Here is a 17,318-nt window from a genome sequence, read left to right on the forward strand (position 1 = left end):
GCGATTCTGCTGCCCCATAGCACTTTCCTAAGAACTGCAGGTCGTCTAACCACTGCATCTCAGACCTGTCCACTTCGTAACATCAGCTTCTGGGCTTTCTGGCATACACAGCTTTGGGGAGTGTCTCAGTGCTTAAAGAGTTCATGCCCCTGTTATTTCCAGACAGGGAGTGCTAGCAGCCATGTACTATGTGATACCTTGCTCATATGGTTGGACTAGGCTGTAACCAACAAGCCTGTTCCTCTCATTTCTCCCTTTTACTAAGACTGCACTCAAAGATGGTGTGTGAGATGATCCATCACCTTGTACCTTGTGTTATCCTTAACGCCAATGCAGTGGAAAAAGCTGCCAGTAGGATTTCTTGAGAGCTTTACTCTTGCTCTGTTCTGGTGTAAGTAGCAGTATCAGGCACCTGGCCTTTGGCTTTATTACTTCCTTCCCTGAAAGTTCTTTGCACACAGATGGTGATTAAGGTAATCACAGTCAACACCATTGCTCACTCATTATCAATTTATTGTCAGATTTACCGAGATTGCTGCTGAATTCCCACCATGCAACTTGCTCAACATCTGATAAATGGCAGCCTTCTGGCTTAGGGGCTGAGGGAGAAGTGTGTGATGAGAGAGGCTCACATGCTCCTCCCTTGTGCCCCGAGTCAGAGCCCCCATCCCATCGCTCTCTTACAGTCCAGCTCCCGCAGCTCCCACTACGGCGCCTGGAGCCGCAGCGGAGCCTGGGGAAGCCGTCGCTCCAGCTGGAACAGCCTGGCCCGGGGACACAGCCTGAAACACAAACCTCCCTCAGCTGAGCACGAGTCCCTCCTGTCTGGGGAGGCGCACAAGGCGGCAGGTGGGGAGCCGGGAAGGGCATTTCATCACCGCCGGACCCTCTCTCTGGATAACAAAGACTCCTGTGACCTGCTGGAGCTGGCCTCTGTCCCTTCTGGCCACAGAGTGAGCCACAGGCTGGGAGCACCACCTGGGGCCAGTGAGCATCAGGACTGCAATGGCAAAATGCCCAGTATTGTCAAGGAGATCTTCCCAAAGATGAACAACCACAAAGAACGGGGAGAGGATGATGAAGAAATAGATTATGTGAGTACTTGGTGGAGGAACCTGAGGTTACATTACAGTGCTCTGGGAAACCCCAAATCCATCCTCAAATTTCAGTCTACTCCCCCCTGGGTGGGAAAGCTTGCAAAAGTGCTTTTGGAAAGCTGGAGGACAGCAGTGAATGCAGGAAGGACTTTCTAGGCAAAGGCAAGCTCACACCACATTGTCAGGCTGCCTGCAAGGCAGGTGGATGGTGGGAGGAAGGCAGATGTGAGACATACACGTGGTCATTCAGGGGCTATTATTTCAGAGCAGTGCAACCAGTGATTTCTACAAGATAGGAGAGGTCAGGCTGAGTGACAGTGAGAGTTTTGTGTGGGGAACATCAGCAGACCAGAGCAGGAAGCACAGGCACTGCAGGCAAGGCAAGTGGGTTTTGTGGCATCAGCCTGGGGAACAGCAATCTGTGAGCAGACCAGAGGGTAGAAAAAGTGGAGTGAGGGTCAGTAGAAATTTGAACAGACATAAATGTCTGTATGAAATTCCCAGCACAAGTGCCAACAGAAAGCATTCTTGTCCTGGCTTCTCATTTAGCTGAGGTAGGGAGGAAACATTGCCCTCATCTAACACAGTCCCTCCAACACCTCTAAGAAGGCATCATGAGTCAGCATCCTTCTCTAGAAGGGACACCAGCAGTTTTATTTTTCATGATGCAGGGTGGAAACCAGATGCCAAGAGGTAAACAAGCCCTGGCAAAGCAACTTCTACCTTCTTTTCCATGACTTGTTGCATTCAAGTTGATTTTTTCAACTGAGGGATTAAAGAAAAGCAGGTAGTGGTGCATTTGAGTCAGATGTGAAAGGAAGAATGTCTCTCTCAGGCAAGTGGGAAGGTGACCAGTGGCACTTGCTTCTGCTACCTCCCCACAGAGCCTGTGCTTTCGCATCCGGAAGATGATGGAAGTCTATAAGCCAGACTGGTGTGAGTTACGGGAAGACTGGTCCATATATCTCTTCTCTCCACAGAACAGGTTTGTGCAGTTTTTGCCATGAGAGGCTTGAGAAGATGGGGCAGATTCTGTTGCTCTGCTGGCTGCATCCCCTGATGTTAGGTGGCAGCTTTAAACTTACCAGCTGAGAATGTGTATTTTCTCCTCCATTGTTCCTTCTACAGCCAAACAACATTTCTTTTCCTCGATTCTGGCAGTGAAAGGAAAGTTGAGCATCCTAAATAGCTATTGTGATCTTCCCTCCCTTTGGAGCATCCCATTTTTATTTTCTGTAATCATAAATATTTATAGCAAAGCAAGGCAGGGAATACTAATGTTAACACAAAGAGGATAAGCAATGTATTATTGATGACTCCATAATACTGATATTTCCTCCCCTGGCACCAGAATAGCATCTTCATTTAATTTACAGTGCCAGTACCAACTTACCAGCAGTTATATCACACCTTTTAGAGTAAAGTTAGAATTCTTCTTGCCTAAAAAAGGAAATTTGGGTTGAATCCTTCCTGTTAAAGAGATCTTACCAGGAAAAAATGTCCACATACCCCAGCCAGCAGTATTCCCACCCAAGCATCTTGCCCCTTGAAAAGAAAGGGCTTTCATTATAGTATTAGAGTATCCCAGATAGGAAAGCTGCTATATCAGAAACTGGTTTTGGCCAGAATGCTTAATTCTGTGTCCTCTTTGCTGCTGAATTTGTTCTGCCCAAGGCACGGGTGCCCACTGGAACTCTCTTGCAGGTTTCGCCTCCTCTGCCAAACCATCATTGCTCACAAGCTCTTTGACCACGTAGTGCTGGCCTTCATCTTCCTGAACTGCATCACAATTGCCCTGGAAAGACCCCAGATTGAGCACAGAAGCACGGTGAGAACAATTACCTGTCACCCACTTTTTGGCACAACCTCCTTCCTGAGTGGTCCTGGTACTGGTATGATCTCTGGAAGAACTTCAGCATTAAACACCAGCTCTGACTCATCTATTCAAATATTTAGATATTAGTAATTGACATAAATGTGTGCTTCCCCTGCAGACTCTTATAATGGGGCAACCCACTTTATAATACAGAAAGGCTAGTTCCTTCTGTCTTGGAAAGTAAGAGTCTCCTCCAGGAGCCTGCATATAAGAGATGAATGGCAAAAGGGACAAGGACTGGGAACTGAAATATAGAAGTAACTTCCATGCTGTAGGAATGGCACATCATCATTCATGTATGCTGCTCCTGAGCAATCTTGGAGGTGGCTCGAGCTGTCAAGTGAAATTACTTTTTCTGCTTGTCTGCCTTAGCTGACTCCCAGACTCTGCTGCACTTGGACACAATCTGTGGTCTGTGCTCAGCAGCTCTTCAGGAAGGAGTCCTAGGTCAGTGCAGCAGGTTAGGCCTGAGCAGCACTGACAGAAAAGGGCAGAGGCTGTCTTGAAAACAGATTTGCAAGATGCAAAAAAATCTCATCCACTATGCTCTGGTAGAGCAGCATAGGATCCTGTCCCAGCCAAGGTTTATGAGCTGAAAGCTGCCTAGCACTGACCTCTGCCAAGGGCATCTCCCTTATTTCATCAACTTTCAGACCCTTCACAGGAATGCAAAAATATCAAGATCATCAGAGGGGCCTGACAAAGTAACAAGATGTAGTCAAAATACATTTAAGGTCTTTCTCTGTTTTGTTTTTTTCTTTTTGTTTAATTTTTTTCTAGGAAAGAATCTTTCTCACTGTGTCCAACTACATTTTCACAGCAATCTTTGTAGCTGAGATGACACTGAAGGTAAGCTACTGGAGATAAACAGCTCAGAGCCTTTTTCCACTGTCAAACACTGTTCATGTTTGCTCATCACCCTTTTAAAATCTGTTCATCTTTTCAGTGTGCCAGTCCTTCCCTCTACCTTTATAAAGGCAGACATTGCCTGGGGTTCAGTCCTGCCATGTTAGGCATAGAGGAGATGTTTATTGTAGATATGAGATCCAGTTGGATCTTAATATTCACAAAGGATAGCTGGCATTCAAGTATGGATTTTGTAATGATGTCAAATGTCCATTCCCTTTCTCCTGGAGCAAGAATGGAGGACATTACAACAATATTAATGACGTGCTCAAAGTTGAGATAGTTGTTCAATAGATGCCAAAGTACTTTGCAGCAATCAGAAAACCTTGTTATTCCCTTCTCATGTTTAGGAAAAAGTCCTAAAATTGCGTGCTGGAAGTTAAACCCCTAAAATTTGTATCTTAATTTTGACTGTGATTTGTAGGATGTTGATATCTCCTTGTGGCCACCAATTTCTGTAGCACCCACTCTTTTTGACAACTGCTGACAAACAAATTACCCCTTTAAGAGCCACAGTAAGGATTTGGTGCCTGACTTTACCTCCCAGGTGATCTCTGAACCAGGAGGCTTTCCCCAAGTATCTGGTGTGGCAGGGAAAGGTTTCCCATGTGTCCCCTACAGTGTCATGTTACTCAGGGAGGCAGAAAGAAGGTGTTTTCCTTCAGAGACATCCAGCTGAAAGAAAATATTACGAGATGACACTTCAGTGTCACGAGGAGTTGGTTACTATTCCCTCCCCTCCCATTGTCTCCATAGTTTCCCTCTACCAGGTAACATAGGAGCCATTTCACCCCCTCTTCTCTCCCCTCTCTTCCAGGTGGTCTCTCTAGGCCTGTACTTTGGGGACCAGGCTTACCTCCGCAGCAGCTGGAACATCCTGGATGGCTTCCTGGTCTTCGTGTCTCTCATTGACATTGTGGTCTCGGTGGCCTCTGCAGGCGGTGCCAAAATCCTGGGGGTGCTGCGAGTGCTGCGGTTGCTGCGCACCCTACGTCCCCTCCGGTCAGAGCCCCACCGAGCCCTGCTCAGCCCCCTCCTCCCACTGCTTATCCCAGGAGGGGTCCCAGGGTCAGATCCAGCTGTGCCAGGCAAAGTGTGCTCTTTAACAAGCAACAAGCCACAAGGAGGTCCCCCTTAGCATGTGGGTCTGATGCTGGAGGTGCCTCATCGAACAGCAAATCCATGGGAGAGAAAAGGCTTTTTGATCACAGGGGAGGGATCTCCACTTAGGGGGTCACTCCACAGGGAGACAGGGGTTTGCTGCTGCTGAAAATGCTTAGCTTAGACCAAACATCCCTGCCTTGTCCCTCTGTCACCTTTCCCCTTCCCTCCTTTCCAGGGTCATCAGTCGAGCCCCTGGGCTGAAGTTGGTGGTGGAGACACTAATTTCTTCCCTCAAGCCCATAGGAAACATTGTCCTCATCTGCTGTGCTTTCTTCATCATCTTTGGCATCCTGGGTGTGCAGGTAGGTTGTTACTGGCCACCACACAGCCCTTCAGCCCCTACTCCTGTTGCCACACCTGTACCCACAGGTCCTATAGCAGACACAGGGAGCCAAGCAGAGCAGGAGAGACAGGGAAGCCAGTGAGTCTTCTGTGTTTGCCCTCCTCCACAAGTCATCTCCAAAATGGCACAGACAGGTGCTCAGCAAGTGCAGGCATTGCTGGATGTGAGAAACAGGAGTCAACACTCACACCTGGCAGCAGCTGGGTCAGGGTTTGGGTCAGCATCACCGTGAGAGCACGGGGCTCCCTGGACACATCCATGTCACCCCACAAGGGAAAGCAGCTTGGTGCCTGTTTGCATGAACCCTGCCCCCAGTCAGCTCTCTTTCTCCCTCTCACCCTGAGCCCTAAATCCACCCACAAACTTCTTTAATTTTTTTTTTATTTAATCCTCTTTATTTTTGGCTGTTGCATTGCAGAGGAGCAAGGGTGTGGGCGTTACTTCCATCTCAGGGAATGCGCTATACTTAGTTTGCTCTGATGCATCTGTACAAATGCACAATCCAGTACTTTCCATATGGGAAAAGGAGCCCTGGGCAGAAGAGTCACAGCAGTGCAGTGCAGCTTTGTGAAAGAATATATTTGAGAAGAAGAGGATGTTTTTTTCTGGTTCTTTACCCTCAGATAAGATCTTCTTTTCCCATCAGCACTCTCAGTAACTGGGAAGCAGGGAGGGAAGATTACTCTAGGGGACTGATTAGAAGATACCTTTTCCCTTTGTACCCAGGAAGGTTGCCTTAAGGGCTGTCAGAAGGTGGGCTTACAGTCACTTCTGGCCTGGGGCAATGGAGGAGGCTGAAAAGCCAAGTGTGAGCTTACAGGGGTGGTCCTGGCTCCTTTGCAATGGTTGAGCCTGTGCTGTACTTTGTGTTGGTGGTGTCCCTGTCGTGCTCTATGTGGCTTGCAGTCTTGCAGGCTATGCAGCACCTTGGCAGCTTCTGTACATCCCAGGGAGCTGTGGGGGAAATGAGCCTGATGGGGTCACTCCTCTCCTGCAGCTTTTCAAGGGCAAGTTCTACCACTGCCTGGGGGTTGACATCAGGAACATCACCAACCGGTCTGACTGTGTGGCAGCCAACTACAAGTGGGTGCACCACAAGTACAACTTCGACAACCTGGGACAGGTGAGTTTGCCCACAGCCTCTCCCTCTGATGGGAACCCAGCACAGGGTTTGTCTCCTCCCCAGGGAACACATGCAGTGCCTGGAAAGCCAATGCCTGGGCCAGAAGGAGCAGTCATTTGGCACGGGTGTCCCTGCAGAAGCTGTGTCACTAATGGGTTGGTATCAGAATGACACTTAGAGGATGAGTGGGAAAGAAAAGTGGTGGCAGCAGAGAGCTTGATTTTCTCTTTTCTCCTGCCACGAAGCAGATGTTCTTCACAACCTCTCTCCTCTGGTGGGTCTGGCTGCACATGGCTTCCTGTCACCCCCTCCCTGCCCTCCATGGGGGAAGGAGCAGGTTTTGATGTGTGCAGAGACACAGGAGGATCATTTCAGTGCTGTGTGTGTTAGAGCATAAAACTACAACATTATTTTTTCTGCCTGCCAGATGCACCTGCTCCACATCAGCTTTGCTTTTTATGTTGCAGGCTCTGATGTCCCTCTTTGTTCTGGCTTCCAAGGATGGCTGGGTCAATATTATGTATAATGGACTTGATGCTGTGGCTGTTGACCAGCAGGTACATGGACTTTCTTGTGAAAAGACCTTTTCACTTTCCTTGTGCTCCTAAGGCAGAAGCATCCTTTAATATCCTGCTTCAGATATCTCCCTCAAACCAAGAATCCCTTCCAGAGCCCCTTCTGAATCCTTTGCTCACCTATTTGCAAGGGGTCAGGTCCATGGTCTTGTCTAGTCCATGCTGTGGCAGTGCTGTGGATGCCTGTGGTAATATCAGTGTGCTTTTATTTATTTGTAATGAAGAAGCAATAATGCCATGTGTCTTTCTGGGCATGCTGGCTCCCTCCTGGCCCACACATGGTTATTTCAATACCTTATAAAGCAGGATTTGTTGGGCTGCCACCCACTGCATCCCCATTCCTCTGCCGCTAAAACAATGACTACCTCTGTTCTCCTCCCACTCCAGCCAGTGACCAACAACAACCCCTGGATGCTACTCTACTTCATCTCCTTCCTCCTCATCGTCAGCTTCTTTGTGCTCAACATGTTTGTGGGGGTGGTGGTGGAGAACTTCCACAAGTGCCGGCAGCACCAGGAGGCGGAGGAGGCGCGCCGGCGGGAGGAGAAGCGCCTGCGACGCTTGGAAAAGAAGCGAAGGAGTAAGGCACAGCCTAAGTGTTTGGTTGGTTCGTAGGCCAAGGTTTTCTGAGAAAAACCTTTTCCTCTTCTTTTTCTTTCCCAATGGGCTGGTCTCCAAAATCCATTGCTCGTGGCCGTGCTCTGAGCCTTTCTCTCCGCACCACTGCTGCGTCGCTACGCACCTGACTGGGGCGGTCTGGGAGGAGGGGTGGCTGAGGAGCTCTGCTGGGGCTCCAGGGAAGGCACTGGGGAAGGGTTTTAGCACCCTGCTCCTCAGGAGATAACGTAAAAAAACACCCCTGTGCCCATGCCACAGGCACTGTTAGCATGGGGCGTGCACACAGTGATACGCTTCCTGTGCCTGGGGTAGATTCCCACCTGGGCTTCCTGCAGCTCAGCTGGTGGTTGAAGAAGAACCTGGACAGACCATTCTTTGTGTTTAAACTCGAATTTAAAGAAGAGTAGGGAAAAAAACAAGAGGAAGACTCCTGTGTTTTGTCCCAGTGACCCCAGTGTTGCCGTGTCACACCTTGGGATCCCAAACCCTCTGTACTGAAAACCTTCTGTTCCTGGTGTTTCTGTCCTGTTTTGTGTTACCTTTAGATAAAAATTGCTAAAGCATACTTGCTCCTGGAAATCATCCCTACTACCCAGACTTCCATTCACAGCCTATGGGCATGCTTTCCCTTCCTCTGCTCCAGTTTTCCCCTTCTTTCCTATAACCCCCCAGGGCCCTTCCTTGAACCATCTGCTCCCTTTTATCATAAGTCATCTTAATTTGTCACTATATGAAATGCTGATTTAGCACCACTCCCACAAACACAGACTAACAGATTTTCCTTCTAGTATTCTGTTCATTGTCTTTTTTCCTACGCTTTTTTTTTTTTTTTTCCATTTTTTCTCCTCCTCCCTATGTTCTTTACCTATTCTTTTCTGGTTTTTCTCTCTCCACTACGTTCCATTTTCTTTCAACACCTATCACCAATCTTACACCTTCTCCCTCCTCAGTGTTTCTTACCCATCTCTCTCTCTTGTGATTTCTTCCTAACTCTGCCCACACCCCTCTCTCCACCGAAGAGGCGCAGCGTTTGCCGTACTACGCTACCTACTGCCACATACGCCTCCTGATCCACTCAGTCTGCACCAGCCACTATCTGGACATCTTCATCACTTTCATCATCTGCCTCAACGTGGTCACCATGTCCTTGGAGCACTACAACCAACCTGTGGTGAGTGAAATCATGGAGATCTGCCTCCAGACACTGTCATTTTGGTTCAGCTCTCTGGTGACCACTGCCCACCAGCATAAGTAGGACACTTGGCTGTCTCTAAAAACTAGGGTTAAAGTTTTGCAGGAATTGGTTTTGTAGTAGGCAAATTTGTGTGAAGATTTTCAGGTGTATCCAGAAAGGTGGTTCCTACTCAGACACTTGTTATCCATTAAAATCAATAGAGAGAAGGTATCTGAGCAAGAGTCAAGCCCCTTACATGGTGCAATTAAGTCTCTGTGCTTTATATTAGTAAGTGGATATGTGGGTCACCCAAATTTAGCTGCCTGCTCTGCTTTTTACGTTCCCCTGGATCCTGATGGGAGTAGTGAAGGCAGCAGTGTCCTGGGAGCTTCATGCTTTGCATCCAATTTCCAAATGTCAGCCCAGTTCCCCTGCCATATGGCCTCAGCTGAGAGAGCCAGAGTGACTGGTTGTATGTCATGGGATGGGTCATCTTTACCAAGTCACCTTTTCTTCACAAGAGAAGCTGCAGGGCCAAAGTGCTGAGCAGAGCCTCTATCAGCTGCAGGGTGTGATTCCAAATATAGCACCTTGGAGGCCAAATAAGATTTACACTCTGTTTGGGCACAGACCATGTACCTCTCAGTGCTCCTGGCAAAGCTGCAGATGCCTTTAGTGGGAAAAATGTATGCTGCACATATCAAAGGAGCCTTCTGCCTCCATGTGAAGACAAAGCATTCATCATGACATCTGCCCAGTGACATTTCAGTTTTCTCTTCAGAAGACCCTTGGTTTAGGTGACAGCTCTAGTGTCTGAACAGATTGTCTGAGGTAGCTCAGGCTTTAATCAGGAGCTGGATCTGTCTGTTCTCATTCAAACATATTGCCAGGCTCCTCTGTTTCCTGCCCACCTTGCCCAGCTGCCCAGCTTTCATCTTGCCCTAAATGGTGCCCAGCTTTATATTTCAGGAACTCTCAACCTTTATCTGTTGACATCCTCACATCAGATCTTTGTTTCTCAACAAGTCACTCCTCTTCCTTACTCTTCAGCTCCTTTCCCTGGAACACAGATCCAGAAGAGCCAGTTTGCTGTCAGGCTCTGTTAAACAATCTTCTCAAAGCACTTCAAACCCTGCCAGTATCAAATGCCACCAAAAGCTACCCACCACTCACACTAGTTCTTGGTGGTCATGAAAGGGCAGCACGTAAAGAGCCAGAAACCAAACAGCTCAGAGATGTGATGTGCTGGCACCAGACCAAGGCACAGCAGGGTTTCCTCTGGTCAGAGATGACCTGAATCCACAACCAGAGTAACCTCTGTGCTTCACTCCTGGTTGATAGCTATGCCAGTGCCATTAACAAGGTGTCATTCAGGGGGCACGGGCTACTGGCAGGAGAAAATCCTTATGGCATTTCATGGACTCTTCTTGCAATAGCCTCCTCCTCCTAATTATGCTGAATAGTACAGGAGAAAGGAGCAGTAACTGCTTCTGAGAAGAACATGGGGCAGAGGGGCTGGCTGGTGGTTGCCCTTAGTAGGTGACCTCCACATTCAAACAGGTGGGAAGCGTGGGGCAGCTTCCCCACCCAACAATGAATACCTGAGGCAGCTTCCACACCCCAGGATGAATTCCTGGCACTTAGGAGAGCCCCCACACAGGGGGGTTATGTGTATGATGGTGCTTTTGCCTCAATTCTTTTCCCTCTCTGTCTGTGGCAGTCCCTGGAGACCGCCCTCAAGTACTGCAACTACCTGTTCACCACTGTCTTCGTGTTTGAGGCAGTTCTCAAGCTGGTGGCATTTGGTCTGCGACGATTCTTCAAAGACAGGTGAGCAGAGGGTTGTCAGCTCTGCCTGTGGGACAGCTGGGTTTGGGGTAGAGGTTTGGGGATGGTGCCCTATCTAGATCTTCAAGTGGTGGCAGAGTGCTCTGACTGCCTCCCAGTTCTGCACAGCAAGGACCTAGCCTCATCCTCCACAAGCTGCAATGCCTAGGCAATAGCAAGAGTTGTCCAGAAATTGCCTCTTGGTTGGAGTCTGCTGGTTAGGCTAGAAAGCGAAGGAGATAAGGTTAGAGAGAGACATATTTTTTCCTGCCCTTGAGGCAAACTGTGAGCATGCTGAAGCAGAACATATATAGCAAAGTTGATTCAAGGTAGTAAGGCCATGAAAAGCTGAGCCCATTAGTCAAACCATAGTGCCATAGTAACACAGCTCCATGCTTTCAAATCAGACTGGCTTGCCTCTGGCTGCTCAGGGTGTCTGAAAAGTGAATCTCTGTTTCTCTGGAAAAGCCCATATAGGCTGACTCAGAACGGGCCTTGAACTCATACATAAGGAATGTTTAGGATGAAGTGGAGACCTTTCTTTTCAGGAAAATGGAAAAACTCTATCTTCATTTACTCTCTTCAATTTTTCCTCTAAAGGTGGAACCAGCTAGATCTGGCCATTGTGCTGCTGTCTGTTATGGGCATCACACTGGAAGAGATTGAAATCAATGCTGCTCTCCCAATTAACCCCACTATCATCCGGATCATGAGGGTGCTGCGCATCGCCCGGGGTGAGGAGACGCTGGCCAGAGCAGGGGTGTATGTGGCCATGAGGGCAACTTGGTGCCATGACTCACTGAGCAGTGGCTGTAAAATCCTGAGCTTGCCCTGTCCCGAGCCCTCGAGGAGCCTCTGGGGGTCCTACATCACATCCCAGCAGGGATTTTAGGATCTAGGACTCCTAGAAGCTCAGACTTTCTGGTTTCCTGAGAGAGGAAGCACTGGGAGGGTGGGCAGATCATGTGAGAGCTGAACTTTCTGTTACTCATTTTTGGGACAACTATAGTAGTGGTGTGGGGAGCAGAGGCCAACAAGCAGGTTGAAATTTGCACAGGTAAGGTGGTGGCCAAGGTATGTCAAGATGGCATAATAGTGGTGGTTGAAGAAAGTGGTGGGAGGAAAAATCAAAGCAGAAGGACAATTAGGATACACTTTCCTGGGAAAGAACGCATGGCTAGAGTGGGTGAAGCATAAGCAGCCCAATAGACATGGGTGGCAGAAACAAAATATTTAGTAAAAAGGATATGAGCATGAGGAGAAGGAGCAACTTGTACCTCAAAAACGAGAAGAGGAATGAGGGGAAAGCCCAGTTCTTCTAGGAGAGACAGGACACCTGTCTTGTGCTACTGTCATTAATAATTCACACAAAGGATGCCTCTGAGCTCAGTCTGACTGACACTTCTCTTGTGCTTGTTGTGGCAGTCCTGAAGCTACTGAAGATGGCCACAGGAATGCGAGCGCTGCTGGATACAGTTGTTCAAGCCCTGCCACAGGTAAAACATCTTCCAAAAAGACTCTCCTCTTTTGTCCCTTTTCCCAAAGGATTGATTCTTGTGGGGTCTCAGATGTGGTGTCTACTGTGGTGTGCAGGCAGCTGCCTGAAGGTCATATCCAAATTCTCATGTAATTCATGGGGTTACAGCTCACCTTGCATCTGTCTTCTCCTGCATGTGAAAGAAATAAGGCTTGACCCCTGGATAAGGGCAGGTTTCTTCCCATCATGTCTAGTTAGTGTCTAACTGTTTGCAACAAGTCCTTGGCTCCTTTCTCCCCTCTCCACAAGAAGGGAAGAGTGATTGGAACCCATTTCAGGAGGAAAAGATATCTTTCTGTCACTGCAGCTCTCACCCTTCCCTGAACGTGCCCCGTTTCCCCTCCTTTCATTTGCACTCTCCTTTTCTTAGCCAGTGCTTCCCCCTTCCTGCCTTTTCTTCTTTCTCCTGCTGGATCCCTTTGTGTTTCTGAGTGTCTCATGCATGAGAAGCAGTGACACGCTCTGTTGTGGCTCACACAGCCGGCAGTGAAGTGTCTGCTGCAAGACACGGAGACAGAAGGATCTCATGAGCTGTGAGTGGCAGCTGCTCCCAGACGAGATGCTGACACGGTGCTTTACACAGGCTTCGAGCCCACTGCGAGCATCCCCCGTGATGGATGAGCAGTCAGGGAGTCTGGTCCCCTTCCTTCTGCACTGTTGAGGGAGGATTGTTAAGCAAGGAGTAATGGCACCAAGTGGCTCTGGGGATCATACATCAGACCCTTGGCAGGCCCTGAGAAGGCAACTCTGCTGCGTGATATCAAAATGCACAGGCATTTGTCAGTTGATTTATCAGCTAATGTGCCAGGGCTGGTGAGTGATGATGAGCTGGGAATCAATCTGAAAACAGCATGAGTAGTTACTCAGGGAATTTACTTCTGGTGTTGGTGACAATAAATGTCAATCTGAGTTAGAGGAATATGATGGCACAAAAGGGTAAAGGAAACTCTGATCTTTTATGGATCCTGAGCTCTGTCTGATCTTCCATGATTTTTATTAAACAGTAATTATGTGTGGTTTATTTTAATAATAGTAATAACAACAATATTAATAATTAATGTGTAGGATATACAATATCATTCAGGATAGTTATGGGCTGAAATACACTGGGGAATAGAAGGGAGGAGAGATGAAGGATGTTCTTACTACAGGCAGATCTGGAATGTAAATTTTTATTAGTTCTGGCTCTGCTGCCACAGACTGGCTCAGTGCAGCTTCTTTGCACCTTGCTCTTTTCCATTCCAGGAGCCACAAGAGATGATTTTTCTCAGGCAAGGATCTGGGACAGAGCAGGTCTTCAGATCCAGCGTCTGCATGTCTGTGGCATGTTTATTCTGAAACCCAGATAAATGCACACAGATATTAAGAGCTGGATGAAATAATATCCAGAAACTGTTGGTAAGAGAACTCCACAATATATTTGCACTTAAATGATGAGATTCAACTTCTACCCCCAAAATACAGATAATAAATAAGAGAGGAGGAAAAATTCATATCCCTGTCATGTAGACAGAGAAACTGAGTCATCAGACAGTTAAGTATTTTGCTCATGAGTGCAAAAAGCACAGCTGGGACCTGTGAGTCTCTGTTTCTGGTCCTAGCCACAAACCACAAGCATATTCTTCTACACTTTCTCACTTCTGATTTTTCTATCTCTCTTTCTGCCTACCTTTTGGCTCCTTTGCTAACCAAGTTTGTGGGCCAGGTCTTTTGGAGGTCAGTAATACCTGCTGCAAAACAAGCAGATGGCTGAAAGTTTGGTCTCTAGGTATTCTCTGGAAGATAACAAGCAGGAGTTAATCCCTCCAGCATCAAAGCCTATGACTTCCTATTGACTGGTTTTTGCTACCTCCTATAACAGGTTGGCTTTGTTTAATAAAGTTGTGTAGCAGGGATAAAAAAAAAAATTTCTCCATACTTATAGTTTTGTAAAAATCTGAACTTAAAGGTCTAAAATCCACCAGTTTCAGCACTAGAAGAATGAATCTAGCCTCCATATTTTATACACCGGTACTTCAGGGGACAATTGAATTATCTGCAATATTATTCTCCAAGATTTATTGGCTTTGCCAAAAGAAGTGTTTTAAAATAAGCTGTCCTTTCCCTTGCACTTTATCCTCTTCCTGACCTTTCTCTTTTTGTTCCTACAGCACAGACTCAAATCAGGGATTTTGGCTTGCTAATGGCACAAAAGGCACCTCCAGTTGTCCTGTTTCAATTCCTTTCCTGTCTTTGTCACACTGCAGCAATTTTTAATAGTGAATAGAGCTTTAATTTTAAAGAGCCCTTTGGAAATGTAGTCCTTAGCTAAGTTTTATTAACTTCCTTTTCTTAATGCCCTGTAGACACAGACCCAGCACTGTGTTTTCACAGCATTTACTATGGTGTCAAATTTAGTCATCAGAAATAATTCCTTGCAGTGAGTATATAGGGAGCCAGGATGTGGCAGTCCAGGGGAGTGGGTGGGCTGAATCATTTATTTCTCTCCTGAATTTGGATGGCACAGCAGTTGCAGCGACTAAATTAGATTTCTGGAGTGATGATCCTAACGTAGGCCCAGTGACCACATGCATTCAGACCAGGAAGTTTAATGTTTTAAAAAGCCTATTAAGTCCTCAATTTTTCCATGCCTTCTCTTCCCACATTCCTGCTCCTCCCCCAGCCCTGATGGAGCCATCTGAACATCTGAACTGGAGCCATCACTGAACATCTCTCAAGTGTTGAGCAATTGTTTGGTTGCATTTGTACACTGGGATTTCACTGCTGTTCTCTTCAGACCTGGAAATGCAGAAACGCTTTCTGTACAGATGAAATAGGCTTTGGGATAGGCTGACAGTGCCGTTTGCTTTCAGGTGGGAAACCTTGGACTCCTTTTCATGCTCCTCTTTTTCATCTACGCTGCTCTAGGAGTGGAGCTCTTTGGTAAACTGGGTAAGTCTCAAGCAGACCATGCTTTAATGTGAGCTACAAACATGCTGATTGGGGTTTCTCAAAATCAGAACTCTCCAATAAAGGCACCGAATTATTTGGTGGACTTTATTCTCCCTTATGCATAATTGATGTAAGAGGAATTTCCCTCTAACAGCCTAACAAATAAAAGCAGCTTCCATTTTCTCTTACATTCTTAAACACTTGTTTTTCCTGCACTTTGTCTCTGAAATTGCCTTCAAGATTACAAGAAAAATTTGTAAAATTCTATTTACATCTCTTGCCATGGAATATCGATCAAGAAGAAAGGCAACCCAATGACATGCTGGGAGGATCCCCCTGAGCAACAGTTACGCTGCCTGATATCCTGGGGCTGGGCCATCAGGGATTTTTCCATATTGATGGCCAACAGCCAGCTGTTGGGCAGGGTGCTGATACCATTCATTACCTGAGTGTTGCATTCCCCTTGCTTTTCAGTGTGCAACGATGAGAACCCCTGTGAGGGCATGAGCCGCCACGCCACCTTCGAGAACTTTGGGATGGCCTTCCTCACACTTTTCCAGGTGTCCACGGGTGACAACTGGAATGGAATCATGAAGGTAACTGGGACTTGGGGGCAAAGACCTCCTGCTTGTGGGGAAAGAGAAATTCTGATGTGTGGTCTGTTCAGCAGAGCTTGGGCTAGCAAAGGGAAGGGGAATGGAACATAGATGCTGGGTTCCTAGATAAGGTCCCTGCTCGGTCCAGAGTCTCTCCCCACCATGGTAACTCACACCTTGGGCTCATCTAGTCCAGAGACATCTGATTGAGAAAAGTGCCAATTTTCCTTGGGAGGAACAAGAAAATCATTTAGACTAGGAGGGAATATCCACCACAGTCAGGACTGTTATCAAAGCTGAGCACAGGACACGTGTGTTGGACATGGCACTCACCTGCAGAGTTACCAGGAAAACACAAAGTAAATACTTCCTTCGGAGGACATGGAGAAAGCAAAGTTCTTTCATCACATATGGTGCTTTTGAGAATAGATGGGAGAAGGCAGTACCAGCCTGCTCAGTTTTGGTCTTGTTCACGTGTGTGGGGCTAGGGGCAGCAACATGTCATGGTCTGAAAGTTTGCTTCATGTGCCTTTGGATGGTTTTGCTCTGAAGTAAACAGCATATGAACAGAGAGTGTCCCAGATTCTTTGGGGACCTCATTATGCCAAAAGGTATGGGGTGATAGAAGTGTTTGCTTTGTTCTTTCCATTGGCATCAGTGTTTTTGGACAGAGAGAACAGCCAAGCTTCTGTTCTGACTTTAGTCTTTCCTTCCTTCCATCGTTCCCTCTCGATCCCAACTTCCTCTCAAGGATACCTTGCGTGACTGCAGCCACGACGACCGGAGCTGTCTCAGCAACCTGCAGTTCATCTCCCCACTGTACTTTGTCAGCTTTGTGCTCACAGCCCAGTTTGTCCTCATCAACGTGGTGGTAGCTGTGCTCATGAAACATCTCGACGACAGCAACAAGGAGGCCCAGGAGGATGCAGAGATGGATGCTGAGCTTGAGATGGAAATTACTCATGGGCTGTGCTCCCACAAGTCAAGCTCTCCAAATTCAGGACAGGGGAAAGGAGCAGGAACAGGAGGAGGTGGTGGTAGAACAGATCCTGAAGGACATCTGTGCATGAGATGTTACTCTCCAGCCCAGGTGAGTACAGCTTTGAACATAATAACCAGACTGCAGCAAGGAGCTGTGGGCATTAGCTGGGCAGCTCAGATGATTGAGGACTTAGCAGTAGCAGAGTCTTCCACCTCAGGGTGAAAGGTTTGTTTTCAGCAGTAGACTTCTAAGTTGATAGGATCATGTAGGGACAAGGCTGTGACAGCAGTGTGTCCTGTTCATTGTCATCATGGTGTAGGAAGCTGAGGGCCAGCAGAGGAGGGATGGAGCAGATCAGCTAAAGGTGTGACAGGAGCAAATTTAAGAGGGGAGCTCAGGAGAAGAGTGCAGGAGAAATGGCAGACAGAGTGAGTGACTCCAGCAGAGCTGGAAGGGAGACGTGAGCACTGAAAGTGAGTGAAGACTGTCTCTCCTTATTTTATTTTTTTTTTTTTCATTGAACTCTGGCACCTTTACACACCCTGTGGAGCGAATGTTCCCCCCAGTGA

At 47.4% G+C, this 17,318-nt stretch overlaps 1 protein-coding gene across 1 annotated transcript in view; it reads left to right on the forward strand.

Moving 5' to 3' along the window:
- The window catches only part of CACNA1I (calcium voltage-gated channel subunit alpha1 I), a 148,890-nt gene that overhangs the window by 119,657 nt on the left and 11,915 nt on the right, over positions 1-17,318 (forward strand). The window contains exons 16-31 of the mRNA XM_056508336.1: positions 687-1,094; positions 1,982-2,082; positions 2,802-2,925; positions 3,754-3,822; positions 4,697-4,881; positions 5,219-5,345; positions 6,384-6,509; positions 6,977-7,066; positions 7,472-7,664; positions 8,722-8,873; positions 10,597-10,706; positions 11,304-11,437; positions 12,129-12,199; positions 15,093-15,171; positions 15,646-15,767; positions 16,519-16,857. Coding sequence (XP_056364311.1) covers positions 687-1,094; positions 1,982-2,082; positions 2,802-2,925; positions 3,754-3,822; positions 4,697-4,881; positions 5,219-5,345; positions 6,384-6,509; positions 6,977-7,066; positions 7,472-7,664; positions 8,722-8,873; positions 10,597-10,706; positions 11,304-11,437; positions 12,129-12,199; positions 15,093-15,171; positions 15,646-15,767; positions 16,519-16,857 — 2,430 coding nt within the window. The remainder of the gene's footprint in view (positions 1-686; positions 1,095-1,981; positions 2,083-2,801; positions 2,926-3,753; positions 3,823-4,696; positions 4,882-5,218; positions 5,346-6,383; positions 6,510-6,976; positions 7,067-7,471; positions 7,665-8,721; positions 8,874-10,596; positions 10,707-11,303; positions 11,438-12,128; positions 12,200-15,092; positions 15,172-15,645; positions 15,768-16,518; positions 16,858-17,318) is intronic.

Source organism: Oenanthe melanoleuca, chromosome 1A (assembly GCF_029582105.1).
Source record: "Oenanthe melanoleuca isolate GR-GAL-2019-014 chromosome 1A, OMel1.0, whole genome shotgun sequence".
Classification (NCBI taxonomy): Eukaryota; Metazoa; Chordata; class Aves; order Passeriformes; family Muscicapidae; genus Oenanthe; species Oenanthe melanoleuca.